General features: G+C 44.9%; 1 protein-coding gene across 3 annotated transcripts in view; it reads left to right on the top strand.

The window, feature by feature from the left end:
• Positions 1–2,815: 2,815 nt before the first annotated feature.
• The window catches only part of Prmt3 (protein arginine methyltransferase 3), a 98,793-nt gene continuing 83,965 nt past the window's right edge, over positions 2,816–17,643 (top strand). For 2 of the 3 annotated variants that reach the window (XM_029479452.2, XM_021168526.3), the window contains exons 1-8: positions 2,816–2,938; positions 3,017–3,149; positions 4,729–4,811; positions 5,548–5,597; positions 6,364–6,466; positions 10,486–10,645; positions 11,660–11,801; positions 16,002–16,067. In XM_029479452.2, the coding sequence (XP_029335312.1) occupies positions 2,914–2,938; positions 3,017–3,149; positions 4,729–4,811; positions 5,548–5,597; positions 6,364–6,466; positions 10,486–10,645; positions 11,660–11,801; positions 16,002–16,067 (762 nt within the window). In that variant the 5' untranslated portion in view covers positions 2,816–2,913. Of the gene's footprint in view, positions 2,939–3,016; positions 3,150–4,728; positions 4,812–5,547; positions 5,598–6,363; positions 6,467–10,485; positions 10,646–11,659; positions 11,802–16,001; positions 16,068–17,643 lie in introns of those variants that run through there. The other variant, XM_029479453.2, reaches the window with a different exon arrangement.

The following is a 17,643-nucleotide window of genomic DNA, read 5'->3' as shown; positions in this document are numbered from 1 at the left end:
AGGAGCCTGGATGTGTTCCCATCATAACAGTCTTGGGCTTTGAAAAGAGAAGGAAAGCAGCCTTTGAGGATACCCATAAGAATACACTGAGCCTTGTGGGCTCTGAAAGCGGCTAGACTCAGTGGCCAGTTTTAAGTTACTCTCTACTGTTTCTGCACATCAAACATTCAGGAGAGAGTAAGTCTACAGTCAGATCTCAATAACAGAGTAGAGTGATGTTGGAAGAATCTATCTTCATGTTTAGGAGAGAAAATAGCCCATACCCAAGCCCTGCGAGATGTCAGTCTCACAGAAGGTTCTGGGCCTCCAGACTGGCATTAATTACTGTCACCATCAACATTTGGGCACCACTATGGTTCAGCAGGTTCCTTCAACAGAGAAAAATGTGGCTTTCTGGAGAGAGAAGTTTATGCAGAGAGAGAGTCGGATGGGCCCAGATAAAGAAAGGCTGTACATTCATTCATTTGTTCAGCAGGAGCTCCTATCAAGATGGTGATAAGTCATTGAGCAGTCTGCTAGCCAAGAGGGCCAGCAGATATCTGGCAATGTCCTAGGATGTCAGAGAGCTTCAGAAGGTGATGTGATGGACCCTGTCCTCTTCTGTGAGCCAGACCATGGAATGGGGTATTTGGGAAAGAGAAAAAGAGAGGAAGAGGAGATGGAGAAGATAATAGATGGTAGCAGTAAGGGAGACTTGGGCTGTTCCCAGAGTAACACAACCTGTTTTTAGAAATGGTTGATGTGACTGGGAAGGGGGGTATCTTAGTTAGGGTTTTATTGTTGTGAAGAGACCACTATGACCAAGACAACTTTTATAAAGGAAAACGTGTAATTGGGACTGGCTTATAGTTTCAGAGGTTTAGTCTATGATCATGGTGGGAAACATGGCATTGTGCAGGCAGACATGGTCCTGGAGGAGCTGAGAGTTCTACATCTTGATCCGAAGGCAGCAGAAGGCGACTGAATTCCACATTGTGTGGAGTTTGAGCATAGGAGATCGCAAAGCCTGCTTCCACAATGACACACTTCCTCTAAGAAGGCCACACATACTCCAACAAGGCCATACCTCCTAATAGTGCCACTCTCCATGGGCCAAGCTTTCAAACGTATGATTCTGTGGGGAGAACCATACTTATTCAAACCTTCACCAGGGGTAGGCAGGCTGTAAGAGGTTGGGAGGACTGGAGGGAAACCGTCTTCTGCACATACCAGGACCACTCGTAAAGCTAGCAGCTGGGGTTGCCTGCACGAGAGAGAAGCCAGTCAGCATTCTAACATGGCGTGGCTGGGGATTTTTGAGTACCTACTCCTGAGGAGCTATGACAGTGGATGTTTCTCAGAGAGGGAGTTTTCTTTAAGGCTGTGACCTCTGGTAGGTTGACCACACTCCCGTGGTTGTCCCCCAACCCAGAGTATATGGACCCCAGAAACTAGAATCCATATTATTGTTTTTTAAAAGGATACAAAGGTGAGGGGTAGGGCCAGGGGAGTGGATGGATCTGAGAGGAATTAAGAGGAGGAGTGGGAGGCATATGATCAAAAGACACTGTGTGATATTCTCAAAAATATTTTAAAAAATGATGATGTGAGCAAAATCCTGTTGGGGGAGGGTGTTAGCACCCCTCCCCCAGTTACCTGGCTAGGTATGCCTGAGTCACTACAAAAGGGGCTGCTTGTCCCCTCTGAGTCCTCTTGCCTTCTGGCTCCTGCCCCCCCCCTCCCCATTCCCTTCCCCCTCTCTCTCCACATGCTCATGGCTGGCCTCTACTCCTCTAATCCTCTTCTCTCTCTCTCTGCCCTTTTCTGTCTCTACTACCTTCTTAACTCCCCTCCCCATGCCCCGAATAAATTCTATTCTATACTATTACTATACCATGCCCTCAGAGGGAAGAGGTGCCTCAGCATGGGCCCCGCAGAGGCACCACTCCCCCCCCCACCTGACTACACCTCCACCAAAACATATTCCCTTCTCCTTTTATCTTTTTATAAAACACAACAGAGGGGAAGAGGAACTGCCCACCAAAGAGCTTCAGAGATCGGCAGTACACTGGCTTGAGTGTGTGCATGGTGGGAAGTTGAACTGAACTGTCTGACACTATGCAGGCCTAGCTGGCCATGTCCTCAAACATGCCCCATGCAGAGTCCAGCCTCATCTGCAGCCTGGAGGCATTACCTACCCAGAATCACTGCTGCCCACCTGCCTGAGGGAACTCCACGGTTAGATACTAGGAATATTAGAAAGGAGGCAGCCTGAGACTCGGGAACCCTGGTATCCTCCCTAACCCCACAGGCAGGGCAGAGAGCATCATTTGTTGGCACATATCACACAGTCCACCTGTTTCCACTGTATGGGCTCAAGTTAATGCCTAAACTTTTCACACACATCTAAGTCTTATCATAACCATTAGGCTACTGCAGTCATGAAAGTGTTTTACCAGTCAGGAAACTGAGGCCAAGAGAAGGCAGGTTACCTGCTCATGATCTTAGAATTCAAGCATTCAGAAATAGGGTTCAAACTTAGGGTGTTTGTAAAGCCCATGGTTCTCACTTTATCACTTTAACCCCTAGTAGGGGTGTGGGGCTTGAGTGAACACCCACATACATCAGCATACAGGTTAATGGGGCTTTCTTGTCTTTCCCGAGAGCCTCGGAGCCTGGCCTGCATTGGCCATCTCTACCGCCAGAGGGCGCTGCGATAAATCGGCGCTCAACCTTGTAAGCTCCGGCTGCCTCGGTTGCGCAAGCGTCCAAGCCAGAGAGCGGTGCCCCGCCCCCTACGCCCACGTGACCCGGAAGCGCTCTCCGGCCGGCTCAAGTTCCGCGTGTGGATCGCTTTGGGGGCTCCCGCGCACCCGCGCCGCTCGCTCCCGGCTCCGGTGCCGCGTTGTGCGGCCGCGCGCTTGTTCGGCGGCCATGTGTTCGCTAGCGCCGGGGAACGGTGGGTCCCCCTCGCGTGGGGCGGCGGGGCGCGGGTGGGCGGGCGCGGGTCTCGGTGCTGACCGTGTGTGCTCTGCAGGCCGAGGCGCCGAGCTGGGGCCCGAGCCCCTGGAGCTGTCGGACAGCGGAGACGACGCGGGCTGGGAGGACGAGGATGCGGACACTGAGCCCGCGCACAGCCGGCAGCACACACCCTGCCTGTTCTGTGACAGGTTCGTGCCGGTGTGGGAGGCGCGCCGCAGCACCAGCGAGCACGTGGCGGGCCCGAGGCTCGGGCCCGCGTGGGACAGTTGATTGACAAGGGGCTGCTCACGTGGTCCGGGGGGGCGGAGACGGGGACGGCGCTCTGGGTTTGCCTCTGCAGCTCAGTCAACCCCAACCCTCACACTAATCCTCCCCCCCCCCCCCCCATACTAAGTCAGGCCTGGCATACCATCACTCTGGAGGCTGAGGCAGGAGAATGGTCACGAATCCCAGGCCAGCCTTGAGTCACCAAGCTAGACCCTCTCAAAAACACACACAGAAAAAATCTGAACTCCACACCTTAGTCCTAAATTAGGGATTCCATGAAGGCTGGGTGCTTTTCATTCTGTTCCTTGGATACCAGACTTTGAAAGCGCATAGACTGGAAGCGCGCTTCCATTTCTACCATCCTATAATAGGATCAGTAACGTTCTCTTCTCATGTAACATTCAACTGAGCCATTTAGACAGAACTAGCTCACTTCCATGATTGAGGGAGGAATTGATGCTCTTTGTACTTAGGGGAAATGAGGCTGCAGAGCCACCAACTTGTTCAAGGTCACGAAGCTGCTGTTTATATTCCTAGGACACACCTTCTTTTCACTTAAAATCCTGCATCTTAGATGGAAGTGACTTGACTGAAAAAGGGGTATGATTGATGTTGACTAGCGCTGCTGGGCCCCCGCCCCCTGTGTCGGTTCCTGGTGCTGACTGGTGGCATATTAGCGGTCCTAGGTGGCGCCTCATTGGAGAGGAGAATGACTGCACACTCATATTTATTGAGCGTCTGTGGTGCAGTGCCCTGTGATAGGCTGCGAGGACGATCCAGATGACCTGTCTTGGCAGACATTTGTTGAGAGTTGCCTGTGTGCTAGGCATACAGAAGAGAAGTGCGGAGTCTCTTCGTGTCCTTCAGTGTTGGCGGTTACATACAAAAGAAGTGTTATTCTTCACGCTGTAGTGCAGGTGCTGTAGGACTACCAAGGTCACTTGAAATCTGGCACTTTGGGAATGTGCCAGGTGTATAATTGTGGGCTTTGTGTCTAAAAACACTATGCTGGGTTCAGAGGGAGGGGAAAGAGGCTCGCTCAACTAGGGAACTTTTGTGACTCGAGAGAAACCAAATATATCAGAGAGAGCTTTATTACCCAGAAGCCTCTGGGTAAATTTAGGATGTTCAGTGTTGTTTTATAAAACAGTTGTGGTGTAATGCCAGAGGGAGGGAGCACCTCTGTGGGACATGCTGAGGAGTCCCCCTGAGGAATCTGCCAAAGGACAGGCTTAGGGACCCTGGGGACAGGGGTAGAGGCAGAGAAAGGGGGCAGAGAAGGACAGAAAGAGAGAGGAAGAGGAGGAAAGGCCAGCCAGGGTCACAAGGGAAGAGAGAGAGGGAGAGAGTAAATGAAGAAAGAGGGAAGGTGAGGAGAGGAACGGAGGGGAAAGGCTGTTGCTAGGTAACTGTTGGGTGGAGCCTGGAGGAAGTGCTAACATTCAGTATTTTGACCTCCTCTGAGACTGTTCCAGAAGACTCTATTGCTTGTCTCTTCAGGTTGTTCGCCTCTGCTGAGGAAACGTTTTCACACTGTAAGTTGGAGCATCAATTTAATATTGATAGTATGGTCCATAAACATGGTGAGTATCTCTTAGCATAAAGACAGGTTTGCTTGTGAAGTTTAGATTCACATTTTGTAATTTTCCAGACCCTTTCTTTCCTTTGTGTGTAGTTCCCTCCAGCTGATGTCAGCTGTCTTCCTCAGTTGTGCTCCACTTTATGCATTGAGGCAGCGTCTCTCACTTGAACCTAGCGCTCCCTGGCTCAGCTGCTCTAGCTAGCCAGCTTTCTTGAATGATCCCTGGCTTCTGCTTCCCAAGCATTAACAGTACAAAAGGCTGCCACCTCTGCCTGGTGTTTTATGTGGTGCTGAGAATCGCAATCATGGCCTTATGCCTTCTGTGTAAGCACTCTCACCCATTTTGCCACAGTTCTGACAATCTGAGTTTGTATCCCAGAACTCACACAGAGGTGGAAGAAGACAGCCAGTATTCTTTGACCCCCACTTGTGCAGGGTAGCACACTTACATATACACATCACACTCTCCCTCCCCCATATAGCGTACCCCCCACATGCATGATAATAATAAATTCTTTAATGAAATGCAAAATACTTCAAAACTTGTTACCTGTGGCTAAATTCTTAGATTAAATATTTAAAAGTATCAAAATTGCAGTTCCTAATTCTTAATGCAAAATTCCAAATAATAAGTGATACTTTAGAGGTCAGAAATATATCATTGGAGGAACATTTACAGATGAGTTAAAACAAATACATTGTATTAAAATCAATGAGTTATCTTTTCTCCCATTTAGGACTTGAATTTTATGGATACATTAAACTAATAAATTTTATTAGACTTAAGGTAAGTTGGAAATCTAATAATTCTATTTAGAAATTTTTAGAGTTCATAGAGACTGTGCTGATTTTTTAGTAAGTTTTGAGCTGTTGTTTCAAATTTGGCATTTTTCATATTGTGGGAATTGTGGGCCTGAGGAAAGAGTGCTGTGTGACGCTCCAGGTGGACATGTCCCCTCTGCTTAGTCCTGTCATGTTTAACTAAACTGATCAGTACTATGCAGAAAGCAATATTAGGTAAAAGGGAAACTATCAGTAAAATCAAATCATTTCTAGTCTGATTCAGGAACTTTGAGCTTTTAAGAATGTTCACAGTTTATTCTCTTTTAAATCTCTAGCTTATTTTATGTATATGAGTGTTTTGCCTGAATGCCTGGTGCCTGCAGAAGCCAAAAGAGGCTGTCAGGATCCTGTGGACCTTGGGTTAAAGATGGTTGGTTGTGAGCCCCCATGTGGGTGCTAGGAATTGAACCCAGCTGTTCTGTAAGGATAGCCAATGCTCTTAGGCCCCCAGCCATTTCTCCATCCTACATTGTTTATTTTTTTCCAAATGTTTTGTTCTTTGTCCTTTTGAAATGAATGTTTGAGCTGGTGTCACTCTCCCAGCATCAGAGAGTATAAGAATGCCCTGTAGCCATTTAGAATGCCGGGTAAACACAGGTGCAACCATTTTGTGCAGATTTGAGTTCTGTTTTGCTTAAGTTCCTCACTCCTTTTTTGGGAGCTTTGTCATTGCAAACAATGAATACAGTGTGCTTTATCTTCATGCCCAGAATCCTACGGTTGAATATATGAATTCCATATATAACCCTGTGCCTTGGGACAAAGATGAGTACCTGAAGCCAGTGTTGGAAGATGATCTTTTGCTTCAGTTTGGTAAGACAAACCTTCTCTATTTGCTTTAGCTAGCCTCAGGCCATTTGTTACACCAAATGAAGCAAAGAAAATGGACCTTAGTCACTCAAGCAGTGATTTGCTTTCCATTTTCATGTGGTTGATAAAAGAGTAGATGATTCTGAAAATAAGCAGTTTGTAAGCTTTAAGTTGGCCGCTGTTCTGGAGGAGTGAGGAAGCATTGCGCCAGTCCGTTTCTTCTGGCTGTGCTTCCTGGCTTTTCCAGTGTGTCTGCACTGTCTACTCACCCTTTTGTTGCAGTTACAGGATTGACTATTGCAGCCCCACAGTGCTCACGTTCAAGGAGAACAGTCTCTTTGAGCATCTCCTTCATATACATTTTCCTCTAGCATCTTGTTAATAATTTGTTGTTAATTGATAGTCTTTTTCTGTATTCAGTTTATTGATTACATTTTATGATGGATGTTGATTAAACTTTATGATGGAAAACATGGTTCATAGTGGATTCAGTTTTAGGCATCCACTGTAGATCTGTCCTCTGTGGATAAGGGCTTCATCTCTAAAGACCTCAGCAGGCTGTCAGTTTTCACAGAGATGAATCACAGGTCTGGGTATGTACTGAGCTGATGAGAGCTTGCCTGCTACGAACTAATTCTAGGTTTGACCCTGAAGTACTCCCAGCCTCAGCAAAGGTGCATTCTTGATGTCCATCATCAGGTTATAGATTGACCCTCTGATTCCAAACAGTGTACACAGAGTAATTTATTATACCATTGTAGCTTACTGTGAAATATGGAAAGAAGCAACTGAGTACCCTCTCAGAAGAGAGTGGTTGAGTAAATTGTGGGCATCCACACTTGGGATCTGGATGTATGCTCTTCTAAAGAGAACAGGCATCCCTGTGAACTCTGTGGAATGATTGTCAGAATCCAGTGCTTTGTGCAGTAAGACCACACCTTCCAGGGGCTGCTACTGCCTACTGCTTCTCTTTCCCTTGCAGTTTATAAGATTAACATCACTGAATGGTGATGCATAATAATGTTAAATTATGACTGATTTTTATTTTAGCAGAAGTAAAACCAAGCTTGCCAAATAGCTTGAATTTGGAAACAAAGTACAAAGTAAGGACTTGCATTAGTTTTGTGGTTGCTGTGAGTGGATACCCACAGTGAAGAGAGGAAAGACTTATTCTGGCTGACCATTTGAGAGGATCACTCCATACTGGCAGAGAAGGCATTGCATAAGCAGCTGATTACATTGGATCTACATAAGAAAGGGTAGAGAGGATAGGAGGTGGCACAGAGGTTAAGAACACACACTGCCAGTTCTGTTCCCAGCATCCAGATTGTAACTCCGGTTCCAAGGGCTGTGATGGCTCTTCTGGCCTCTGTGTGTGTATGTGGTGGACAGACTAGCTGACACAGACGTAAATACAAATAAATAAAACTTAAAAGCTTATTTTCATCTCCCACTTCCTGGAGTGGGTTCTACTTTCTAAAGGTTCTACAACTTTCTGAACAGTACACCAGCTGGGGACTGAGTGTTGAAACACATGAGATGACTGTTCTCTGGGTGTGAGTGGAGGTCAGTAACTTTGCAGTGTGTGTATTGGCTTCAGCTTGGGCTCTAGTCTCCCAGAGGAACAGTGTATATGGGTTAGCTTAGCTGTTGTGTCCCAGCCCTGGAGTGTCTCCATACATATCACTACAGAACCTGAATGGGGTGGGTACTGTCCCCAGTGCTGCACAGAGGAGGAAGCAGTATCAGCAGTGTTTGTTGCTTTAGGTTATCTTAAAGTTAATGAAATCTCCTGATTCTGGGATATCTTAAAACTCACTGTTTCCAGAGTAATTTATTATACCATTGTAGCTTACTGTGAAATATGGAAAGAAGCTAAGTACCCTCTCAGAAGAGAGTGGTTGAGTAAATTGTGGGCAGCCACACTTGGAACACTATACTCCTCTAAAGAGATCAGGCATCCCTGTGTTCAGTTTGCAGTTATTTCTATGCTACAATTTAATGAGGAAATTTTAAAAATCGAGATTATTTTTTTATCCTAAGATTTTGGCTGTATCATAGGACAAGTAATAAAATATTAGTGTATTGCTTAGGATGGGAAGGCATTGGATATATAGAAATCCTTATCTGTACCCTCTCCTTAAGGAATGGCTTGTCTTCCTTATTTGATGAAGGTGTGATTGAATGTGACCTTCTGGTGTGCAGGGTTGTGATCCTGTGAACAAAGACATTTCGAAATGGCTGTTTGCAGTCAAGCAAATTAGCATCCAACAATTTACCCACCATTTTTATGTGTGATGAGAACACATCACTGCTGTGATGGCACATTTCACATAAACACCAAGGCATTACCTGTAGTCATGTGGTTGGTGAAATGTTCTGAATGTTCTGGTCTGAAGTGAAAGCTTACAGCCCTAGCAACACAATTCTCTCTGTCTCTGTCAGGTCTGTGTTTTTGCTGTTGTTTGCTTGGGTTTTTTTGCCCCATCCCCACCCCTGCAACATTTTTATTGATTCTCTGGGAGTTTCACATAATGTATCAGATCCCTTCCCCATCCTTCCATGTCGGTCCCACACTTGTGATCTCCCCCTCCCCAAAAAAGAAGTAAAAAAATAAAAATAAGGATCAACAACAACAACCAAACCCACGTCCACTTTGTGTTAGCTGTATACGCATGGTCAAACTCTCTGTACTCTGATCCTTAAATTGAACTGAGTTGTTCCCCTCCCACCTCCCCAGAAGCCTTCCGTTGTGGAGAGCTTTTTAAGAGTTTTCTTTGGTGGGTTCCTTTTTTTTTTTTTTTTGCCTGTTACTTTATTTTAAATGGCTAGCTTGGAGTCAGTGGGGATGCAGGGGCGGGTAGGGGTTGTCATACAAGCCTTCCATGTCCCTCCCTTTCAACTGGTGTTTGTAGTCATCAGTATCACAGCAAAAGTAGACAGTAGCCTCCTGCTCTTCACAGTCAGTGGGAGAATGGATCATGGGCATCTACATGGTTACTGGCAATAGCACAGACCATGAACACACTCCACCACTCCCGCTCAGTAGGACCATGGTCCCAGACAAGGCCCTTGGAGGCTTCCTGAGCCCTGGACATCACCATGGAATCAGGCTCAGGCCACTAAGATCAGTGTGGCCCCAGTGGCAGCATGGCCTGCTGATGACATCAACATGGCTCAGGCTGCCCGACAGACTCAGACACCTGCATGGCCTCTGGAGCTAACTTGGATAGTTCCCAGCAGCAGTAGGGCTTCAGACCCAGACATGGCCCTTTTTGGCAGCAAGGAACTGGATGTCACCATGGCCTTGGGTGGCAGCGCAGCCTGCTCACATCAGTATGCCCCCAGTGGTGTCATGGCCTACGGATCTTCAGGCTGCAGCACAGACAGTAGACATCTGTGTGGCCCTTGGTGGCAATATGTACCACACACATCATCATGGTGTCCTAGCAGGGCACGGCTGTGGGGTCTTAAGCCCTGCTGGTTCTCCCTGCTGCTGGATCTTCTGCCACAGGCCCACACCCTGTAAGATGTTTTATATGCACATCACATCTAAGTAAGATTTTGTTTTTTACTTTTACCCCTTCACATACTGCCCTCCATGCTCATTCTTGATGCACCCAGCAAGATAACCTGTGAGTGTCACTTTGAATTGGTCATTTAGCTTTTTTGAAATTTACTTTCCCTGTGTCTGAAATAGGAATAACTAATTGCACCTCAGGTTGTTTTGAGCATGAGATGTGATGTACTGTGTGCACACTTGAAAGCTTATGGTAAACACTAGACTTCCTTCTTGTTTGGTTCAGTGTATGCATGCATACATATGCTCGGTTTAGCCAGCTAAGCAAAAGCATACTCCATGAGATCAAATCAAAGGACCTGGAGAGCAAGCATGCAAAAAGTGCTTTTAATAAGTTTCTCACTTGACCATGGTAGGCACTTAGGCCTGTTTCTTTCCAACCTGTTTGTCCCCGCTGTGTTGCTGTGACGAGGCCTGATAATGATGTTTGTTCACCCTTTAGACGTAGAAGATCTTTATGAGCCTGTGTCTACTCCATTCTCATACCCCAATGGACTCAGTGAAAGCGCATCTGTTGTTGAGAAGTTGAAGCACATGGAAGCACGGGCGCTGTCTGCTGAGGCTGCCTTGGCTCGGGCACGTGAGGATCTGCAGAAGATGAAGTGAGTCCTTTGTCCAACCAAACCCTGCTGTAGGTGGTTCAGGATAGATAGTTCCTGGTAAGGACACCGGGATGTTAGACACTCAGTGTGGATTCCTCCTCTAGGAGTATTAAAGACATGCAACATTTCATGCTGTACCGTAGAACTGCATTTTTATATACATGTAGAAACTTCATTATTGCTTTGCACATGTGGCTGTTCTCATGTCCTTCTAAAGATATTTCCTGCCTTTCAGTTTTCTTATTTCTAGTTGGTTTCTCCACTTTAATTGTCCTAGTTTTTCAGAAATGGAAGGATTATTATTTTTTTTAGGTTTTAGAAAAATACAACATTGAAATGTTTTTTAAAAAACAAAATGTGACAATAGTGTAGAATTTAACAAAGAACCAGATAGACGGGGACAGGTTTTTTTCCCCCCACTGACAGGTATTCTCTTGGAGTCCCTCATTTCCTGGGGAACTTGTTAGGTTAGATGTTAGTGTGGAGGTGGCCGCAGACCTTCACATGTGTAGCCATAGCATGTGTTCCTCCCAGTGTCTGCCTGCTGGATGTGTAAGCTGCTTCACAGGACCCGAGTTCCTGTGTGGTGGCTGGCTGGAATGTCTGCGGCCAGGGAGAGCAGAGTCCCTCCAAGTTCCTAGTTCTTAACTCGGCTTCCTTCCTCTTGCGTACCTTGTAGATCACTAGTATTCCACCACCTGGGTGTGAGCACTTGAGTGGATAGGGACTTCTTTCTCCCCATATAACCCATTTCAAGAACATTCAAAGTTGAAATGGGCTCCATTGATTTAGATGCTAAAAAGGATGTTTAGAACAGTAGGAAAAATACATTTGAATAAGTAGTGAATTGCTTCAGATCCAGCAGGGGGCGCTGTGGGGCGCATCAGCTAGAGAGAAGGATTTAAGATGCTGGGCACACTGCCCTTCTCCCCCTTCTCTTCCTCCCCCTCCAGCCTTGCCTTTTCTCATGACCCAATAAATCTGTCTCAAGAGTGTATTTCAAATTGATTACAGACAATTTGCTCAGGACTTTGTGATGAACGTAGATGTCAGAACCTGCTCCTCCACGACGACCATTGCAGACCTGCAGGAGGATGAGGATGGCGTCTACTTCAGCTCCTATGGGCATTATGGGATACATGAAGAAATGCTAAAGGTTGGACAGAGCACTTACACATCAAATCTGCCAAAGGGAGAACCCTACAGAACAGAACAGAACAGGCTTTTTCTTAATAGTCTAGAGGTGTGTGTGTGTGTATGTGTGTGTGTGTGTGTGTACGTGTACACGTACGCTCCCACGCTCCCAAGATGAGAAGATTACTGAGGTGTCAAGGGCCTGTAAATTCTATTTACTTTAGTATTCATCTGTCTTATCAAGCCACTTTTTCCTTGAAATTGAGCACTGGAAAAAACAACTGCTTGATGGCTCTGGTCTTCCCTGGAACATCTACCGTGTTAAGTAGTGATTAAATGACAGGCCTAGTTTCTTTAATGGAAAAGAAACTATTTTGGTTTTTAAAATAGCAATGCTGACTTGGTTTGCACAAGTAGTAATCTTACAAAGTTTAATTTAAAACAGTTCTCACAGGATTTGTGTCATGACTTAAAACCCACAAAATCACTGATAATATAGAAATGTTTCCAAATGTGGTCAGACCTGATACTTGAATCTGTTCAGTTTTAATAGTCATAGTGGTCATGTCCATATGAGATAGAAGTAGTTCCTAACTTTACCTACTGACTGTACATTTTATCAGATATTACAGATCACAATAGTAAGAGTAAGATAAAATAAATGTTGGATTGTAAAATTTATTAAAATTCTTAAATGTTTATCTCTAGGATGTTAGATGCTACCTTCTCTTTCCTTAAAATTGATCAATAAAAATCCTTTCCTGACTCCTCCCTCCAAAGATTATTCTATGTAAAGGAAGTCCAAGGACTTGAAAGCAGTGTCATGCCATTATTAATGCTGTATCACAGCTGCTGTCACCTGGGTGGTGATGGCATAGCATTACAGACAATAAAGAGGGAATTTGTGTAGCAAATGGGCACACTTCCTATTTGTGGTAAAGGAGAGTTCATCTAAGCCCAGTTGGTGGTTTAAATCTCTGTCAACTTAGTGCTGCATGCTCTTTTGTATCTTTGGTGTAGATCTTGTGTAGTCTTTTACAGTCGCTGTGGATAGTAATGTGATCAGGGAAGACTAGTGTGCATAACATGACTCGTTCGAATGTTTGTCAGCAACTAGAGACTGTGTGTGTGTGACCAGTGTGAGAGCCTTGGATGTACATGGAGACTCCAGCTAAAGGGTTGCAGGGTCATCTTTCCCTTTAGAAAATCACTTAGACACTGCCATTAATTATCTCTGCCTCCGTTTCCCTTCCTGTGGTATAGGATTGCTCTTGGAGACATTTGATAGATTTGATATTGGCTAAGTTGGGAAGTAGGCATGCCTTGGAGCAGGCTGTTTCCTGTTTTTCACCAGAGCAGCTCTTAGCACAAATAAACTGTTCAGTGGTATCTTACTACAGAAAACCTACTTGATTCTGACAAGTAATTTAAGACTAGGAAATCTTGAGTGTAAGGCTTTTTATAGACTGGTTGGCAGTTTTTCTTGTTTAGTTGCAAACAATTAGATAACTGTAATCTTATTTCTAGAGTTTGGATGAACGTAATTATTTAAAATTCAAAGACACAGTTGATAAGGGGTGTGGGTTATATGGACTTTAGCTAGCCCTTGCTACTTTGGGCCTCTGAAGCAGGGTTATTGTTGGCTGCAATGCAGATCCCAGCTGTGCCCCAGCTGCCTGTGTACTGTGGCAGTCGCTGTCCCGGGAGTGCAGTAGTGCTGGTCATCGTGTTGTTGGATATGTGAAGTGTGGGTGTGGGTGTTGTCTCCTTGTACCTGCAGCTGACTTGGCTTTTGTTCCCTTTCTTAGGCTGATGCACCTTGAGGAGTTATGTGTGGATGTAAAATTGTAGTGTGTAGCTCTTCTGCCCGAGACTTGCCCACAATGCTTCAGTTTTGAGGGATAGAGCAGAGATTCTCCTCTCAGATCCACATGAACTCCTATGTATCAGAGCTCTGATTTGTTACTTTGTGTCTGAATGATATGTAAGATGTCTTCCAAGGTTTATTCTGTATTTTCTTTCTTTTCTCTCCTTTTCTTTTTTTTTTTCTTGAGACAGAGTTTCTCTGTGTAGCCCTGGCTGTTCTGGAACTCACTCTGTAGACCAAGTAGGCCTCAAACTCAGAAATCCGCCTGCTTCTGCTTCCCAAGTGCTGGGATTAAAGGCATGTGCCACCGCTGCCTGGCTTTATTCTGTATATTCATGTTAGTTTTTTGTTAGAGTAAATCTTTGGAACTTTGTTGTTTTGAGGATTACCTTTCTTGTTGTTTTGTTTATTTTGAGACAGGTTCTCCTGTAGCATAGGGTGACCTCACACTCTCTATGTAGCCAGGGATGACCTTGAACTCATGTTCTTTCAGCCTCCGCTGCAGTGGCTCATAGGATCTCAGGCATGCGCTGCCACCCTGGCTTAGAAGCGGTTTTTAAGGCAATTTCTTTAGTAGTTTTCCTGTTCATGATTGTGGGTTTTTTCTAGCAAAGTGTCAGTTGTTCAGCCCAGTCTCTGCTAGACACAGATGTATGTGATGAGAGACCACCGGGAAGAGAGTAGCTCAGCCAGGTAGCGTTGCTTGCTCTTAGGACTGCAGTTGGAATGCGGTTGATTGAGTTGGAGGGTGGACAGGTGGGTGGTGAGAGCATCCTGAGCTGATGCACCTATGACTCATGCCCACTCTTGAGTTCTCTTGTTGCAGCAGAAAATGTACAAAATGGTGTTCACTTAAAGGGGCATTTGATGTATAATCTTTCTTTATTTTTGAGAATTTTGTATATGTATACAATGTAAACATAATCCTACCTACCACCTTTCCCCCCTTTTCCCCCTAATTTGCCCCTTTCCCAGTACTAATTGGAGATTGGATTTAGTAACCACCCGCCATCCCCATCCCTATCCCTGGCCAAACAAAACAAAACAAAACAAAAACAAAAACAAAAAACAGATGAAGTGAATTTTGAAAGAGGAGACCTTAGAGGGATCTTGGAGGAATTGTTTTTGTTGGCGTAAGTTTCCTGTTTATTTTATAGGGAAATGAGAAGACAGGTCACTGTGGCATACATTATTCAGGGAAAGGTAACAAGGTCACACAGGCTCAGGACAGATGCAGTTATTCGTCTGAGGTACTCTCCAGCCTCATTTGGCTGGATCCATAAAAGTGAGGCCCACAGGTAACAGAGAGACAACTATTTTATCTTTTATGTGAAAACCAAAGCTAGAATGTCTCCCTTGGTGGCACATGTTTTTACCGTATGCAGTTTTCCTTACTGGCTGCAGAGCCAGCCCTCCCCCACCTAATCTGCAGGCTGTGCATGTCTGACTTAAGGGTGCATCTTGGTCACCAGCCAGCAGGAATGTGAGGATGCTGCGGGCCTGCATGCTCACAGTTCATGAGAGACTCCAGAGCATGGAATCTGGTAATGTCTGCTGTGGGGCTCACAGGATTTCCTTCTAGACCTGAATGCTGCGAGGCATTGTTTCCAAGTGCAGACATTTCTAGAAACAAACAATACGGTAAATGGTGTGACTTTCTTAGAAGAGCTTCCTTGGTGCGGACTCATGATCCCTGTGCGCTTCACCTTTTCTTTTATCTGTTTTATTTTTTTCTGTTCCTTATTTTCTTATAGCTTCAGTGCAGGGAGCCAGGCTCTGCTTAAAGGGCACCTTTACTTAGCGTTTATCATCTCTTGAGTCTATTGGTGACCAGTGTGGAAAGAAAAGACACACACATTTCAGACTAATGGCTAGATCTGATTCACAGATTTTTTTTTTCTCTATAGCAATATTTTTTTCTTGGATATTTTCTTTATTTACATTTCAAATGTTTTCCCCTTTCCAGGTCTCCCCTTCGGAAGCCCCCATTTCACCCCCTCCCCTTGCCTCTATAAGGGTGCTCCCCACCCACCCACCTACTCACTCTCATCTTCCTGACCTGGCATTCCCCTACACAGGGGCATGGAACACCCTCAGGCCCGAGGGCCGCTCCTCCCACTGATGTCCAACAGGACCATCTTTCACAGATACTTTTAAATAAAAAGGTTTTTGTGTTGTTGCTATTTATGTTCTTTATTGCTTTCTATTTGAAGGAAAAAAGTAAGTAGCTCAGATTTCCAGGCAGAATATAGCTGTGGAAGCTAGCAGTGTGTAATGCAGTGGGGTAAGTTAATAGAAGAAGTCATTTGCTCAAACTGTCCCTGTAAATACGGTGTTTTGCTCTCTCTATCCTAGGACAAAGTACGCACAGAAAGTTACAGAGATTTCATATACCAAAATCCACACATCTTCAAAGATAAGGTGAGTGAATGGTCATTGAGTTGTCCCTGGACAATTGACTCAGGTTTTGATTCCCGGGAGCCTTAGATGAACTGCTGTGTGGTGCTTCATTCTGATAACCTAGATGCTAATGGGGTCTTTTATAAAGGGCGTCTTTTATAAAGCTGAAAGTCATTCATTACAGGAATGGAGCTGTTGCCTATCCAATTAGTTTAAACTATAGTGTTTGACTTACTCTGATTGTGTGTTAGGAATGTATCAGACAAACACCATGGTAAAGCATACTTTTAATTATTATTCTGTGTTGAATAGTTAAAATGCATAATGTTGGCTAGAGTAAAATATAAAAGCTAGATTTTTTTCTGTACTTTTAAGTCCCTTGTGGATGTGTCTCTTTATGGGACATCTTGTTTTCTGTTTTAATACTGTCTAATTTATTTAAAATTGTTTTACATTTTACTTATTTATTCTTTTTTTCTTTCTTCCTTTAAATTTGTTTATTGTGTATGGTAGGGTGGGCATATGCATACCACAGAGTATCTGTGCTGGTCTAAGGATGGTTCTGTCTTTATCATATGGATTCCAGGTTGTCAGACTTGGCAGCAAGTGCCTTTGTCTACTGAGCCACGTCACCAGTCCTGTTTGTGTGTGGGTGAACACACATGTGTGTGACATGGAGCATGGGTGGAGTGCAGGGACAAATTGCGACAGTCTGTTCTCCTTCCATTGCATGGTTCCCAGGGATCAGGCCCAAGCTTGGTGGCAGGCACCTTTGAGAAGATGCTCATATGCTTTGTGTGTTTGTGTGGATCTTTCTTGCTTTCTCTGTATGCTCACCTGAGCTTGTGCACATCTGAGTGTGTATGTTTCTTTGTGTGTGTACTTATGCTGTGTGTTTGTGGACTAGTCCTTCCTCACGTTTTCACATTTTCTTCTCCACCTCTGCCCTTTCCCTCCCTTTCTATATTGCTGTGCTTGCTCAAAGTGTGATGTTTTTATTTTTCTTTATTAGATATTAACCCACTAATTTAGTTATGAGTTCTGCCATCTGAATTCTTTGCCTAGAATTGTTCTTCCTTCACGACTGTGCACTGAGAGCACGTAGATGTTTCTAGTTCACTACAGCTTAATCTCCTCTAAGATATTTACTGGGCATTCTGTCTTGGAGGAGCAGAGAATGGAGACCTTCACTGTGAGAGCCCCTTTTGTGGCTCACCTGTAGACTGAGTGTTTGGATCCTTGCTGAATGACGTTGCTGATGTCTGAGCACCCATGTCTTTGAGGCATCTTCTCATTTCTTTGTTGAATGCCATAGAGACTGAAGAGGGGAGCTAGCAGTTTTTCTCTTAGTGCACTCTGTTCTACACTGTTTTTTTTTTGTTTGTTTGTTTGTTTGGTTTTTTTTTTTGGTTTTTCGAGACAGGGTTTCTCTTTATAGCTCTGGCTGTCCTGGAGCTCACTTTGTAGACCAGGCTGGCCTCGAACTCAGAAATCCGCCTGCCTCTGCCTCCCGAGTGCTGGGATTAAAGGCGTGCGCCACCACACCCGGCTCACTGTTTCTTATAGTAAGTAAGAAAATCCCAAAAAGGATCAAATA

Source organism: Mus caroli, unplaced genomic scaffold, assembly GCF_978045245.1.
Source record: "Mus caroli unplaced genomic scaffold, Mus_caroli_1 scaffold_8, whole genome shotgun sequence".
NCBI classification, from domain to species: Eukaryota; Metazoa; Chordata; class Mammalia; order Rodentia; family Muridae; genus Mus; species Mus caroli.
Note: the sequence above shows the minus strand (reverse complement) of the source record. Positions and strands in the feature narration are given on the sequence as shown.